Source organism: Odocoileus virginianus, chromosome 32, assembly GCF_023699985.2.
Source record: "Odocoileus virginianus isolate 20LAN1187 ecotype Illinois chromosome 32, Ovbor_1.2, whole genome shotgun sequence".
Taxonomy (NCBI): domain Eukaryota; kingdom Metazoa; phylum Chordata; class Mammalia; order Artiodactyla; family Cervidae; genus Odocoileus; species Odocoileus virginianus.
In genome coordinates this window covers 11,631,771-11,645,930 of record NC_069705.1, presented here as the reverse complement: position 1 = coordinate 11,645,930, position 14,160 = coordinate 11,631,771, and the positions used below count along the sequence as shown (strand labels likewise).

The 14,160-nt window shown below is 59.5% G+C and overlaps 2 protein-coding genes across 2 annotated transcripts in view; one reads left to right on the top strand and one right to left on the bottom strand.

Annotated features, from left to right (window-relative positions):
* The window catches only part of ADGRA2 (adhesion G protein-coupled receptor A2), a 36,225-nt gene extending 26,514 nt beyond the window's left edge, over positions 1 to 9,711 (top strand). Inside the window, exons 9-19 of the mRNA XM_020894805.2 lie at positions 314 to 512; positions 1,026 to 1,175; positions 1,301 to 1,462; positions 2,413 to 2,637; positions 2,814 to 3,030; positions 3,601 to 3,809; positions 4,765 to 4,892; positions 5,156 to 5,279; positions 5,721 to 5,866; positions 6,531 to 6,620; positions 6,783 to 9,711. Of these exons, the coding sequence (XP_020750464.2) occupies positions 314 to 512; positions 1,026 to 1,175; positions 1,301 to 1,462; positions 2,413 to 2,637; positions 2,814 to 3,030; positions 3,601 to 3,809; positions 4,765 to 4,892; positions 5,156 to 5,279; positions 5,721 to 5,866; positions 6,531 to 6,620; positions 6,783 to 8,043 (2,911 nt within the window). The 3' untranslated portion in view covers positions 8,044 to 9,711. The remainder of the gene's footprint in view (positions 1 to 313; positions 513 to 1,025; positions 1,176 to 1,300; positions 1,463 to 2,412; positions 2,638 to 2,813; positions 3,031 to 3,600; positions 3,810 to 4,764; positions 4,893 to 5,155; positions 5,280 to 5,720; positions 5,867 to 6,530; positions 6,621 to 6,782) is intronic.
* Positions 9,628 to 13,916, bottom strand: BRF2 (BRF2 general transcription factor IIIB subunit). Its single transcript, XM_020894807.2, has 4 exons — positions 13,679 to 13,916; positions 12,905 to 12,964; positions 11,760 to 12,081; positions 9,628 to 10,936 (listed from the first exon to the last, which is right to left on the bottom strand). The coding sequence occupies exons 1-4, from the start codon at positions 13,830 to 13,832 to the stop codon at positions 10,207 to 10,209; spliced, it is 1,266 nt and encodes a 421-aa protein (XP_020750466.1). The 5' UTR covers positions 13,833 to 13,916; the 3' UTR covers positions 9,628 to 10,206.
* Positions 13,917 to 14,160: the final 244 nt, after the last annotated feature.

The window sequence follows — 14,160 nt, the reverse complement described above, 5'->3', positions numbered from 1 at the left end:
GGGCTCTCCCTTAGTCAGGGCAGGTGTTACTCTCCCATCGTACAGCTGAGAAGACTGAGGCCCAGAAAGCATAAGTGACCTGAACTCAGGACTCCAAGGCCAGCCCCGCAGCAGTGACAGCACTGTCCCAACAAACACAGCTTAAGAACGCAGGGGGAGCTTGGGAAGCCCTTGAAGTCCAGTCCACATGGCCTTTTCTGGACCCTGCCTCCAGCTCCCAAGGGGTCTGACCTCACAGTTCTCAGGGCAGGGAAGGGACGCACCCTGGCCCTGAGGAGCTTGGGTCATCAGCAACTCTCCACCTTGCCCCCAGGTGGCCGCGAACTCTGGCTGGCATCACAGCCTACCAGTCCTGCCTGCAGTACCCCTTCACCTCGGTGCCCCTGAGCGGGGGAGCTCCTGGCACCCGAGCCTCCCGCCGGTGCGACCGAGCTGGCCGCTGGGAGCCGGGGGACTACTCCCACTGTCTGTACACCAACGACATCACCCGGGTGCTCTACACCTTCGTGCTGGTGAGGCTGGGGTGAGGGTGGAGGCTGCGGGGAATGGGAAGGGGAAGGGGCTGGGGGCCCCTGCGTCCTTGGGAGGCCACGGGGAATGGGAAGGGGAAGGGGCTGGGGGCCCCTGCATCCTTGGGAGGCACGGCGAGGAGCCACAGGGCCAGTGCTGTATCTTGTACTCATCTCCTCTTCCAGGGGATTCAGACTCCCCAGGGCCACACTCGGGACGTGTGGGCCACCCCGAGCATCTTTGTCCCCCAGTACAGCAAGGTCAGCCTTAAGAGGAAAGCGTGAGGTCATCCCGTTGTCCTTAGGTGGTGGCACAGCTGGAGGGCATCCCTGAGTCATGCAGACCTCGCTCCTTATATCTGCATCTCCCATCGGGATCAGACTCAGATGTGGGCAGGACCCTGCTCCCCAGGCCCCGTCACCAAGCATCAGCACAGAGAAGGGGGCTCCTGGGGGGCGTTTTGGGGGAGAAGGAGCCGGAATGGATGGTGCCCTTTCCTCCCCTCTCCAACCCAGATGCCCATCAACGCCTCCAACGCGCTGACCCTGGCCCACCAGCTGCGAGTGTACACGGCCGAGGCCGCCAGCTTCTCCGACATGATGGATGTTGTCTATGTGGCTCAGATGATCCAGAAGTTTCTGGGTTATGTCGACCAGATCAAAGAGGTGAGATTCAGTCAGGCCTCTGGGTCCCTTGGAAATCACCCACGCCCCCAACCGCTCAAGCCTCTGCTGCCCCAGGCCCCCTCCTGCCCATGTGACTCAAGCCCTTTCGCCCCTCCCGCCCCCAGCTGGTGGAGGTGATGGTGGACATGGCCAGCAACCTGATGCTGGTGGATGAACACCTGCTGTGGCTGGCCCAGCGCGAGGACAAGGCCTGCAGCGGCATTGTGGGTGCCCTGGAGCGCATCGGGGGAGCCGCCCTGAGCCCCCACGCCCAGCACATCTCTGTGGTACCGTGGGCCAGCTGGGAGGCTGCCCCAACAAGGGAGGGACAGGGAGGGGCCTTAGAGGTGACAGGGGTCAGCCCCAGCCCTCATCATCCAGGAGCAAGTCCAAGTGTGGGCCGGCCATGAGCCTGATTTATCAAGAACCCAAACGTGACTAGGGTCCCGTCCCGGTCATGTGGCATCAAATTCCAGCTTGTCAGGGGCAGTGCAGAGGACAGGGAGGCCAGTGACACCATAGAAGTTACCCAAGGCTTTGTGTGGGGTCCTGAGCTGAAAGGCTGTGTTGTTTAGTCACTAAGGTGTGTCCGACTCTTTGCAAATGCATGGGCCATAGCCCGCTGGGCTCCTCTGTCCATGGGATTCTCCAGGCAAGAATACTGGAGTGGGTTGCCATTTCCTTCTCCAGGGGCTCTTCCCTGCCCAGGGATTGAACCCACCTCTCCTGCATTGGCAGGAGGATTCTTTACCACTGAGTTGAAGGGCTAGGCAGATGGAAATACACAAGAAGGGGCAGGGAGGAGGAGAAGGACCAGGAGGAAGGTTTGGAAGCAGGCGGCAGCGCTGGGATGGAGTGGGGGCTAATGGATACTTCTGTTCCCCGAGAAGGAGGACGTTTCCAGTGAAGGGTGGTGAACTATTAACAGTCAACAAGGAGGCCACAGCATCTCCTCTGGGCACCAGTGGGGGGGTGGCGGGGATACGAGGAGGGCACGTGGACCCTGCTCTCTGGCTTAGTTGGGGCAGGAGGACCAGGGTGTGTGGGGAGCTGAGCCGGCTGCAAGGTGGGGGGTGAGTGAGCAGGAGGAAGGGCGGGTCAGCACTGGGGGGACTTCACGGCCGACTCGGGGCTCCCTGGCCCTGGGCGATGGGCAAGGGACCGGGGGTTGGTCGGAGCAGGTCTGTGGTCTCGAGCAGGAGCAGGCTGGGAGAAGGTGATGGGTCCCTGTCCCTAGAACTCGAGGAACGTGGCGTTGGAGGCCTACCTCATCAAGCCTCACAGCTACGTGGGCCTGACCTGCACGGCCTTCCAGAGGCGGGAGACGGGTGCGCCTGGTGCACGGCCCTCGGGCCCCGGCCAGAGCCCATCGCCCGAGCCGGAGCCCCCGGCCGACCAGCAGCTCCGCTTCCGCTGCACTACCGGCAGGCCCAACGTGTCTCTGTCGGCCTTCCACATCAAGGTGGGCGTCGGGGAGGCAGGGTGCTGAGCAGGCGGGTGGGCGGGGGGAGGCGAGGTGCCTATGGGGGCGGGGGGCGCAGGCGGGGAGGCGGGGGGGGGGGCACATGGAGGAGCCTGGGGGCCAGCAGAGTCCCGGGGACCCCGGGCGTCTCTGAGGAGCTCCCGTGTCCCCCCCAGAACAGCGTGGCCCTGGCCTCCATCCAGCTGCCACCCAGCCTGTTCTCGTCGCCCCCGGCGGCCCTGGCCCCCCCGGCGCCCCCAGACTGCACCCTGCAGCTGCTCGTCTTCCGCAACGGCCGCCTCTTCCGCACATTGGGCAACACCTCCCGCCCAGGAGCCGCGGGGCCTGGCAGGAGGCGCGGCGTGGCCACCCCTGTCATCTTTGCGGGGACCAGTAAGGATCCCGCCCTCTGTCCTGCCCCGCCCCGCCCTTGCCCGCACTCCTGATCCCCGCTGGAGGCAGGGGACGGTGGCCCCCGCACTGTTTCCAAGGACGATGCTGGACGGGGGTGTCCCGTGAAGGAAGAGACAGGAGGAGAAAAGGCTCCGGGGACCCGGGGTTTCACATCCCAGACTCGTCACATTTCCGAAGGGCTCGAAGGACAGGTCCTCCACCTGCGTGGGCCTCCCTCTGCTCCCCGTCATCACCTGGTGCCAGCTCCCCCCACGGGGTGCCTGCCCCCCCATCCTCCCTTCACTCTCACCGTCCACCTTCTTGTCTCCAACCCCCGAGTCCTCCCTTCCTGGCCACGCGGCCACGACCCCTTTGGCACTAAGGTGGGCCACCAGCTCGCTGTGCCTTTATTTTGATTCATCCTTCCATCTCCCCAGTTAGGCTGAGGCTCTGGGGTGGGGTGGGGGGCGGGCCTGCATGTGGCATCTAACTCTATCCCCCAGCCCCCCCCCCCAAGCCCCCACACACCCGCCCAGGCCTGAGTGGACCTCCCTCCCCTTCCCACCCTAGGTGGCTGCGGCGTGGGGAACCTGACCGAGCCGGTGGCCGTCTCGCTGCGGCACTGGGCTGAGGGGGCCGAGCCTGTGGCGGCCTGGTGGAGCCAGGAGGGGCCGGGGGGACCCGGGGGCTGGCGCTCCGAGGGCTGCCAGCTGCGCTCCAGCCAGCCCAACGTCAGCTCCCTGCACTGCCAGCACCTGGGCAACGTGGCCGTGCTCATGGTGAGCTGAGTGGGCACCCGGGGTCGGGGGCAGGGGGCACTCTGACCACCTGGGGCCACAGGGAAATACGGAAAGAACGGGGGCCTGATGGGGCCTCGAGATGGGAGTCCCTCTGGTCTGCCCTACATCTCTCCATCTCTGAGGAGACAGGGAGGTCCTCAGGCCCTCTTATCAGGAAAGAGAACGTGTTAGTCGCTAACTCATGTCTGATTCTTTGCAACCCAACGGGCTATAGCCTGCCAGGCTCCCCTCTCCATGGGGATCCTCCAAGCAATGATGACTGGAGTGGGTCATCATTCCTTTCTCCAGGGGATCTTCCAGACCCAGGGATCGAACCAGGGTCTCCTGCATTGCGGGTGGATTCTTTACCATCTGAGCCACCAGGGAAGCTCCAGACCCTTTTGGGGGAAAAAAAAAGGAAAAAAAGCCCCACAGCCTTTTGGGAAAAACAGATAGACAGGGAGGTCCTCTATTCCCATGTCGAGAGAGATGGCTCAGGAACCACCAGGCCGGGTCTCCACATCCTTCACTCTGACACCCGGGTTGTTAAAGTGAAAAATGAACCTGAGAATGTCTGCCCTCTGTCACCCTCCCCGCCCAGCCCTGTCCAGCCCCTCACCTCCTGCACACTTCATAGCCCACATTCCCAGATCCTGAGCAGGTATGCAGCTGTGCCATAGATAGTACCTTCTTCCTCTTTCCTCATCGCCGATTTTCAGGCTGGGAGCCTGCCAAGTTCTCAGAAAGGCGGATCGGGAATGCCACCTAGACCAACTTTCTAAGAGTAGATGTGGTGGTGGTTACATCTTTGCTACCCGGATAGCAAAGGGCCAAAGTTGGGGCCCAAGGCTGACTGGGCTTAGGAGGGGAACTGGCGTGGGGGACCAGCCCGGACCCCACAGGGGGCCTCTTGGTCCCTGGCTTCCTGTTCCTCACTCCTGTCTTGTCTCTCCAGGAGCTGAGCGCCTTCCCCAGGGAGGCGGGGGGCTCCGGGGCGGGGCTGCACCCCGTCGTGTACCCCTGCACGGCCCTGCTGCTGCTCTGCCTCTTCTCCACCATCATCACTTACATCCTCAACCACAGGTGAGCTCCTGCAGGAGAGGGTGTGCGGGGAAGGCCGAGGGGGTCGCTCAGCCCTGCCAAGTGTCCCTTCCCCAGGCTCCTGCCCAGCATTTCCTGTGAGCGTTGTGAGGTTGGAAAACACGTCTGGGGCTTAAGGTGTCTGTCCCGTTTCACGCTCACACACCGATGTCTGCCTTCTCTTCGAATCTCTCAGTGGTCTTGAGAGCCCACGGGCCTGACCTTGGGTTGCACGGTTCACTAACTAGACACCGTTTCTGCGGCAGCTCCATCCACGTGTCCCGGAAGGGCTGGCACATGCTGCTGAACCTGTGCTTCCACATGGCCATGACCTCCGCCGTGTTTGCGGGAGGCATCACGCTCACCAACTACCAGATGGTCTGCCAGGCGGTAAGCAGGGGGAAGGGCTGGGGTCTCTAGGACGGATGCCAGCAGCCTGGGCACAGAGGAGGGAGGCACACAGGCCGGAAGTAGGGGTGGGTCACGGGCTCCAGCTCCACGGTTCTGGGCCCAGCCTTTTGGGGGGTGGTGTGGGCATGACAGTATGGGGTGGTGAGAAGCAGAGAAACTAGGAGCTGGGGTGAAGTGGAGGGTGGGGGGCCTGCCTGGGAAGAGCAGTCGGGCACAAGGCCGGCAGCAACGACAGGGTCATGGAGCCACCCCAACGCGTGGAGGAGAGCCCTGGGCTGGAAGTAGGGTAACAGCAGGGATGCAACCCTGGGGACGGTCTGGGTGGAGCTGGGGGTGGGGCACGTGGGAGGCAGGGGAGAACACTGGGGGCTGAGGCTTCGGGGTGGCCGGCCCCCCAGCCCTCAGCCCTTGATCCCACAGGTGGGCATCACCCTGCACTACTCTTCACTGTCCACACTCCTCTGGATGGGCGTGAAGGCCCGCGTCCTCCACAAGGAGCTCACCTGGAGGGCACCCCCCCCACCAGAAGGGGATGCTGCCCCGCCTGCCCCCAGACCCATGCTGCGGTAGGCGCTTCCATCTGTCAGCTTTGCGGTGGGGAAGGGCTCCGGGGGTTGGGGAAAGACATCAAAGGCAGTTCTCCCAGGGTGGATGCAGGCTGGGTCCAAGGTCCTGGGAGGTCACACTCCCAAGACACAAGAGGAGGTGGGGGGCTTCCCTGGCGGTCCAGTGGTTAGGACGCGGTGCTTTCACTACCATGGCCTGAGTCCGGTTGCTGGTCAGGGAACTAAGACCCTGTGGCTCTGTGGCCATGAAAAAAAAAAAAAGGCAGGAGGGGCAAGGCCCTAGGTGGCACCCAAGTGTGCCCAGTGCTATGGAGGGGTGCCGCCTCGGGGTTTTCAGGCTTGCCACGGCCAGGCAGTAAGCGGCTTCGCGGGGCACTGGGCAGGAATCCTGGGAACCAGAGCGGCACTGAGTTCCATGCTGTTTAGGGGGACAGAAAGCAGCTCTGGCCTCTATCCCTTAGACCAGTCTTGGCCAAATCCCCTAGGGACCTAGACCTGCCCTAGAGGGGCCTTGCATCCCTGGGAAAAAAGAAAAAAAAAAAAAAAACTCGCACACGATTTCCCGGGGAAGGAGGATGGGGCGGAGACCCCTCGGTGAGGGTTCCGAGCACCAGGTCCCCTCCTTGTTTCCCATCTCTCTGACCCCCAAACCCCCTCTCTCCAGGTTCTATCTGATCGCGGGAGGGATCCCACTCATCATCTGTGGTATCACAGCCGCTGTCAACATCCACAACTACAGAGACCACGGCCCCTAGTAAGCGCCTTGCCCCGCCCCAGACCTCCCTGCCTGGCGCGGGGCACCGCCCACCCGCCCGGCCTGACACCCAGCCCCAACCCCTGCATGTGGCCCGAGCCGCCTCCCCATCCACCCGGCCTCGGGGCCCACCTCATACACGCCGCCCGTGTCTCCCCGCAGCTGCTGGCTGGTGTGGCGCCCGAGCCTAGGCGCCTTCTACATCCCGGTGGCTTTGATTTTGCTCATCACCTGGATCTATTTCCTGTGCGCAGGGCTGCGCTTACGGGGTCCCCTGGCACAGAGCCCGAAGGCGGGCACCGGCCGGGTCTCCCTGGAGCCGGGGGAGGAGCTGAGGGGTCCCACCAGGCTCAGGAGCAGCGGCCCCCTCCTGACTGACTCGGGTTCCCTCCTGGCGGCTGGAAGCACCGGGGTGGTGACGCCCGGGCCCCCGGAGGACGGCGACGGCCTCTATTCTCCGGGGGTCCAGCTGGGGGCGCTGGTGACCACGCATTTCCTCTACCTGGCCACTTGGGCCTGCGGGGCGCTAACGGTGTCGCAGCGCTGGCTGCCCCGGGTGGTGTGCAGCTGTCTGTACGGGGTGGCGGCCTCCGCCCTGGGTCTCTTCGTCTTCACCCACCACTGTGCCAGGCGCAGGGACGTCAGGGCCTCCTGGCGCGCCTGCCGGCCCCCGGCCTCGGCCCCCCGCGCCTCCCCCCGGGCCGCGCCTACCGGCCCCGAAGACGGGTCCCCGGTGTTTGGAGAGGGACCCCCGTCTCTCAAGTCGTCCCCGAGCGGCAGCAGCGGCCACGCGCCGCCCCCGGGGCCCTGCAAGCTCACCAACCTGCAGCTGGCGCAGAGCCAGGCGTGCGAGGCGGGGGCGGTGGCCCGCGGGGAGGGGGAGCCCGAGCCCCCGGGCCCCCGGGCCGGCCTCGGCCCGCGCCACCCTAACAACCTGCACCACGGCCGCCGGGGCCACAAGAGCCGCGCCAAGGGGCACCGTGCGGGGGAGGCCAGCGGCAAGAACCGGCTCCGGGCGCTGCGCGGGGGTGCGGCCGGGACGGCCGAGCTGCAGTCAAGCGAGAGCGGCAGCCCGCACCACAGCCCGTCCGAGAGCTACCTGGGCAGCAGCCGCCACAGCCCGGGCGCCGGGCCCCGGCTCGAGGGCGAGGCCGCGCTCACGCCGTCAGAGGGCAGCGACACGAGCGCCGCGCCGCCCCCCGAGGCCGGCCGGCCGGGCCAGCGCCGCAGCGCCAGCCGCGACAACCTCAGGGGCGGCGCGCTGGAGAAGGAGAGCAAGCGCCGCTCGTACCCGCTTAACTCGGCCAGCCTCAACGGGGCCCCCAAGGGCGGCAAGTACGAGGACGTCCCCTCGAGCGGCGCCGAAGCGGCAGGCGGCGGCTGCATGAAGACCGGCCTCTGGAAGAGCGAGACCACCGTCTAGGATGGGCGCGCGCGCCGCTTCGGCAAAAGCTGGCCGTGCGGGCTCGTGACCCCGCTTCTCGGGGCGGGGCGGGGGGCGCCTCAGAGACGTCGATCGGTACGCCCCCAGGTTGGAGCGGAGGTGCCTCGCTGTAGCTGAGCTCTCCCGCTGTAGTCCTGGAGGCCGGGGACGGGGAAGGCGCAGGCCTGCCACTGCGGAGAGGGCCGTCTCCCCGGGGTAGCGACAGACAATCCCTGGACCGCGGGCGGGGTAGGGTTCCGTCCCGGCCCAGACCGGTTTTCGGCAGCACCTGCCGTCCAGGCTTGCGGGCTAAGGTCCTAACGGTCTGCGGCGCGACCGAGAGTGGCGGGGACAGCACAGCTCGGGTGGGCCCCTTCTAAGGTACACCCGCCTCACTGGCGGCGGCCGCCTTACTGGGGAACACTGGTGATGGAGCCTGAGTGAGGCGTTCTCCCCTAACCGCCCTCCTCTGAAGTCACCTCTCTGTGCCCATACCCCAAAGCCTCTCTCACCCCGACTCTGGCTAACTAGGGAGCCTAGCGGATGAGCCAGGTGACCAGGACAAGCCGGAGGGAACAGGTGCTGCTTTTTGGAATTAACTATGCAAGAGGAGGGGTGGCGTGTGAAAGGCAGCTGCCGGGATCAACCAGCTCTCTGGGAGGGAGACGGGCAGGTGGAAGGGTGCAGGATTGGGGCTGGAGGCCATCCCCACGGAACTGGGACAAGAACCACATGGCAGCACTCAGAGGGGGCACTTCAGGACAAAGCTAAGGCCCCACACCTAAGACCTGACTGCCAGGCACCTGGGGAGGATAGGATAGCAGAGCTAGTACTTCGATTTGGGGCTGAAGGTAGTCCTGCCTCAAACCTAGTCCTACTGAAAAAAAAACGCTCTGAAGAGGGGCGCCACTGCCAAGCTGCAGGCGGTGCTGGAAAAGCACTTACTGTCAATCGCAGAGCCCATATCCCCAGTCTCAGCCTTCCACCTCCCAGGGACTAAGAGCCCTCCACACCTCCATGAGGTCAGACAGGAGAACCTCATCGATGATCTGAGGTCTAGGTCCATATTAGAAACCTCCAAAAAATCAAACCAGCTCTCTGCCCCACTGAAGCCCAAACCAAATCCCCAAGGCAAAGGGTAGGGCCCCTGCGAATCACCTGGGACCTGTGCCTTCACTTTTAAACACCACCACTCATATTTTCCCCAACCTAAAGAGCAACCACCAGCCTTTGATTACAGCACATAATTAAAGTGGAGGGAATCTTGGGCCTCATGCAAAGCAACAGGTAAACTCAGCCCAGTCTCCATGTGGCTCCAGCCTGATCGCCAAGGCGAGAGCAGACAGACAGGGGAAAGGGAGAAAACCCACACGCCCTGAGATGGATCCTGTTATTTATGCTTGCTGCACAGACAATATTAGACAGAAGAAAAAAAAAAAAAGGCAAAAAAAAAAAAGCTTCATAATATTCTTCCACGTATGCTGGCTGCTGTTTACATACCCCGCCAATGCCTTAGCACTGGAGAGCTTTTTGCAATACGCTGGGGAAAGGGGAGGGAGGGGATGAAAAGTGCCAAAGAAAACATGTTTTTAAAAGCTCGGGTTTTATACAATAGAATGTTTTCTAGCAGATGCCTCTTGTTTTAATATATTAAAATTTTGCAAAGCCCTTTGAGCTATGACCTTACTCCTCCACCCACGGTCCTTCTGTGATGAGAGAGGATCTCTAACACTGTACGCATGAGCCCACAGGGTCTGTGAACAAACACAGGGCCGAGGGTTGCTGTTTCCATCCTCTGAGGGCTGGTAGTGCTGGGAATACCCACGATCCACACCAGGAGAGCCCGCCAGTCCCACAGCAGCCGTGTATCCAATCCAATCAGGGAGCAGGAAAGCCCGTTGCTACTCCAGCAGCCCGAGAGAAAGCCAGCCCACAGAGCCGGGAGGGAGGCAAGCTGTTCTCTGGGACCAAGGGAGGGGACTCTCTCCAACCCGGGCATCCCCACGCTCCTTCTGACTTCACCTCTGGGACTGCACAACCCCTCTTGGGTCCCTTAAACGAGAATGGAAACACCTGAGGGCTTGTGGACAGTGATTCCTCTGGCTGTCAGGCCGCTTAGCAAGTCATCAGATGGGGGGAAGCACCCTCAATGCCCAGTGTGCATCAGGGGGGGTTCGGAACACTTTGGGCGGCTTGTCTAGCTGCCTGGGCCTTCTGGAAGTCCCTAACTTCCTGAGGGGTACGCAAATACTGCTCGATTTCACTATCAGAAATGTCTTCATCTCCAGTGACCGTGGAGACAGGGGGGGTGGGACAGACCCGCTTTGGGGGCTTCAACATGCAGGGTGGGAGGAGGAGGGCAGGGCTGGCAGGCCGCTTGACCGCAGGCAGCTCTAAAGAGCTACTCCCCACATCCTCCTCTTCCGGTCCTTGCCCCTGCCCCTGGCCCTGCAGCTCCTTCTCCCCGGAGTCCATCTCGGCTGTTCCATCCCGAAAGGCCTTGCGGACCAGCATGTGGCGGTGCTGGAGGAGGTCGCCTATGTGCTTGACCACAGACCGTTTGTCAAGCTTCAGGACCTGCAACCAGGCCAGCTGTTCGGCCATCTGTAGCAGCACAGCCAGCAGCTCCTGCAGGCGGGAGGAAGCGGGGTAGGGCAGGTCCACATTCGCCAATTTACAAAATCGGGCAAGGGAACAGCTCAGCCGATCTGAAGGCCGCAGGGACTGCCACGCCAGGAAAGTGGCAGCGGTGATGACGGGCAAGGGGTGCCGCCCGGTCACCAGCCACGTCTCATCGGCCAGCTCCACCAACTGCAGTGTTCGCGACAGCATCTTCTCCTTGTCTTCCACGTACTTGGCTGGCACAGACGGGGAGGCTTCAAACAGCTTGAAGCTGAAATAACCAAAATGAGGGTCTGGTCTCGGTACCTCCAGGAGACAGCTCTTCCAAAGCGCAGAAGATAGGCAAGCTATGCTATCCTTCCGGGAACAAACAGCCTGCTGGGTAGCAACTTTATTCAGGTACCAAGAGAAATCAGGGTGAGTCTCCTGCAGGAGAGGTGACGGGCAAGAGAGTGCAGAAGGGCGCTAACATCTAATGACAATCCCGCCTGCCCCCACCATCAGCCATCATTCTGAGTAAGTGCTTTACAAAATGTTCTCCTTTAATCTACTCAACACCCTGTAACGTGCATTTAAGAGTAGAAAAACTTGCCCACAGTCATCCAGCTTGGAAGTGACCAAGCTTCAAACCCAAGGTCATTCAACACCAACAGCTTTTGCTTTCTAATGTATTTGTCAGATATAAAGAAAAGAACAGAGCTACTTATTAAAGAAAAAAATTAGCTTCTAAGTCCAGCTCTGTCAGCTTGCTTGTACTCTCTCAGCTCTAAGCACACACGTGAGCCCGCTGAGGCAGGGCTGTGGCATTTAGTCAAGCAGGCCTGAGTGGTAGAACCCAGAAGCCCCCTGCCAAAGCTGATACTTAACCTTCCTACAGCATCAGGCTGCTGTAACAGCCAAGGGGTCTGAAAATGATACAACATTCTAGAAACGTAAAACGGGATTCACCCGACTAGTGCCAGGCACAGGAGAAGGAGAAAAAATTTTTTTCTCCACATCCTCGTAGAATGGACTTTGGTCAAAAAGAGACAACCGGAGTTAAAAGGATTCAGGTCAACACCATCCCACGCCCGCGTCTCCCACCAGGCACGTACCTGCTACAGTAGGTCTTCACCAGGTCCACCAAGCACAGAGATGGCACGTCCAGCCCCAGGAGCTTCACTATCTGCATGTAGGTTCCAGAAAACACATCCAAATCTGCATACAGCAGGGTGCAGATGGTCCCCATGGTCAGGGGCCAGTTTCGCTGCCGGCAGGTGATTAAGACACAGCAACCAACCAGCACCTCCTTCTTCTGCAGCCTGGCCGTGCGGATGCCAGCGTGCTGGTACGCCTGCTGGTAGTAGGCAATTGCCGTGTCCTCAAACGTTGGTGGCAGCTGCAGCACTCGACAGAGGTCTCTCACTCGGCGAAGACCTAGGAAAACCCGCGGCAGGAGTTAGAAGGGTTCCCAACAATACGTTAACAGGATCAGACAGCTTGATCAAGTGGGATTTTTCCCAGGGATGCAAAGATTTTTCAATATCCCTAACTCAATCAGTGTGATACATCACATGAACAAACTGAAGAATAAAAACCATATGATCATTTCAATAGATGCACAAAAAGCTTTTGATAAAATGCAACATCCATTTACAATTAAAAAAAAGAAATCTCTCCAGAATGTGGGTCTAGAGGAGACAACACAAAATAAAGGTCATATATGACAAACTCTCGCTAGCATCATCCTCAATGGTGAAAAGCTGAAAGCACTTCCTATAAGATTAAGAACAAGACAAAGATGCCCACGTTCGTCACTTTTATTCAACATAGCTTTGGAAGGTCTAGTCATAGCAAACAGAGAGGAAAAATAAAAGCTCGCCTTGGATACCACATGCACAAATAATGGATCTCTCTACAATGTAAGAGTGACACTTGGTGAAGTCATTTGAGAAGCACAAAGCCTTTTGTGGAAAGCAGTCAATACTTCAGCGCCTCATCTTTTGCAGCTTGGTTTGATTTGTGACCAAGCTTTGACCTGGGTTCCTCAAATCTACCTCAAACATACCCAAGAAGACTTAAACCTTCCACCTAATTGCTACCTCTCTTAGAACCACCTCCATCCTTTATTTCTAATTCTCATTCTCTTCTTCTCTACCTTTACACAGTTAATGCTGAAAACAGAAAAGACAAGCAGACGAGCTGGACCATAAGGAGAATTTTATTTAAAGCCACTGTGTCATAAAACGTTGATTCTCACCTCGTTGCTGGCTTCGACTAACTTGTTCATTCTCCCCGGTGCTTCGAGAATATGTTACTTCTGTAAGATAATGGACAACAAACAGCTTGTTTAGCCTCTATTCACGGACCCCTGCCCTCTCACCACACAAAACCAGGGAGCAGAATCCAAATCATCAGGTACCCAACTCCCTGTCTCACAGAAGGTGTTCATCTTTGCAGGTAAAAGGTCCATCTGGTTTTCTATGACCACAAGCAATACCAAATACACAGAAGGCTGAAGATTAGGACTAACACTAAAACAGTTCTAAATTTCCAGCCACCCCTCCCATACATTCAATTCAGGCAATTTTCCTGCCTGTAGATTTTTTTTTTTTTTTTTCTGCCTGTAGATTTTGAGGGCTGCACTGGTCAGGGACTTGGAACACAAATGAAAAAAAGAAAAAATTTTTGCTGATTAGTTTTCCAAACTGCTTCAGGGTAGTAGTATCTCCCGCATTCGCACAGCACTGACCTATTTATATAATGCTTCCAAATAGGCAGACTAGGTAAATTGAGTGGAACTTTTTTTTCCTGTTTCATTTATTCAACGTTAACATCTACATGTAACAGATATGCTGCTAAGAAAACATAATGGCAGCCCCTGACCTGCAGTTCACTCGTTCACTTTCCCTGTTTTCTCCCATATCTAAGTGTGCTCCTGACTGGGAGAAGGCAAGAGATAAGAAGCATCTGACGTCAATCCCTCCATCGCCCCAGGCTGTATCCACGGCCCTGGAAAAGCCCTCACAGGTACCTCGGAGGTTGCCCTCGTCGCTGAAGGTGGTCGTAAGAACGCCCTCGGTGACCACGCAGCCGCAGTCGGAGCACACGAGCTGGTTCTGGGAATAGTGCGAGTCTTCCACGAGCTCAGCGGAGCCACAATCGGGACAGCGGCCTCTACCCGGCATCGCACCAGCGGTCCAGAGCCTAGGCTGCTAACCGCCCCTACCGCCCACAACAGCAACTGTGCCGAAACAGGAAGTAGGAGCGGAGTCTTGTAGGGTTGCACCTTCCTCTTCCGGCTAGCGTAGCAGCCGTACTGTAGGTACCTCCTCTGAGGCTTCCGGTCCATCCTCTGCGGACTCGGGTAGAAACGTGATCTAGGAAAGGAGGTTCCTGACAGGACTGTATCTTCGGATTCCCCGTGATTTGTACTTAGTTTGAGGTTGGCTGTCTAGGCTCGGGGTTACCCTTGAGTGAGCTTTCTACCGCCGTGGACGCGCGTAACAAACAAAA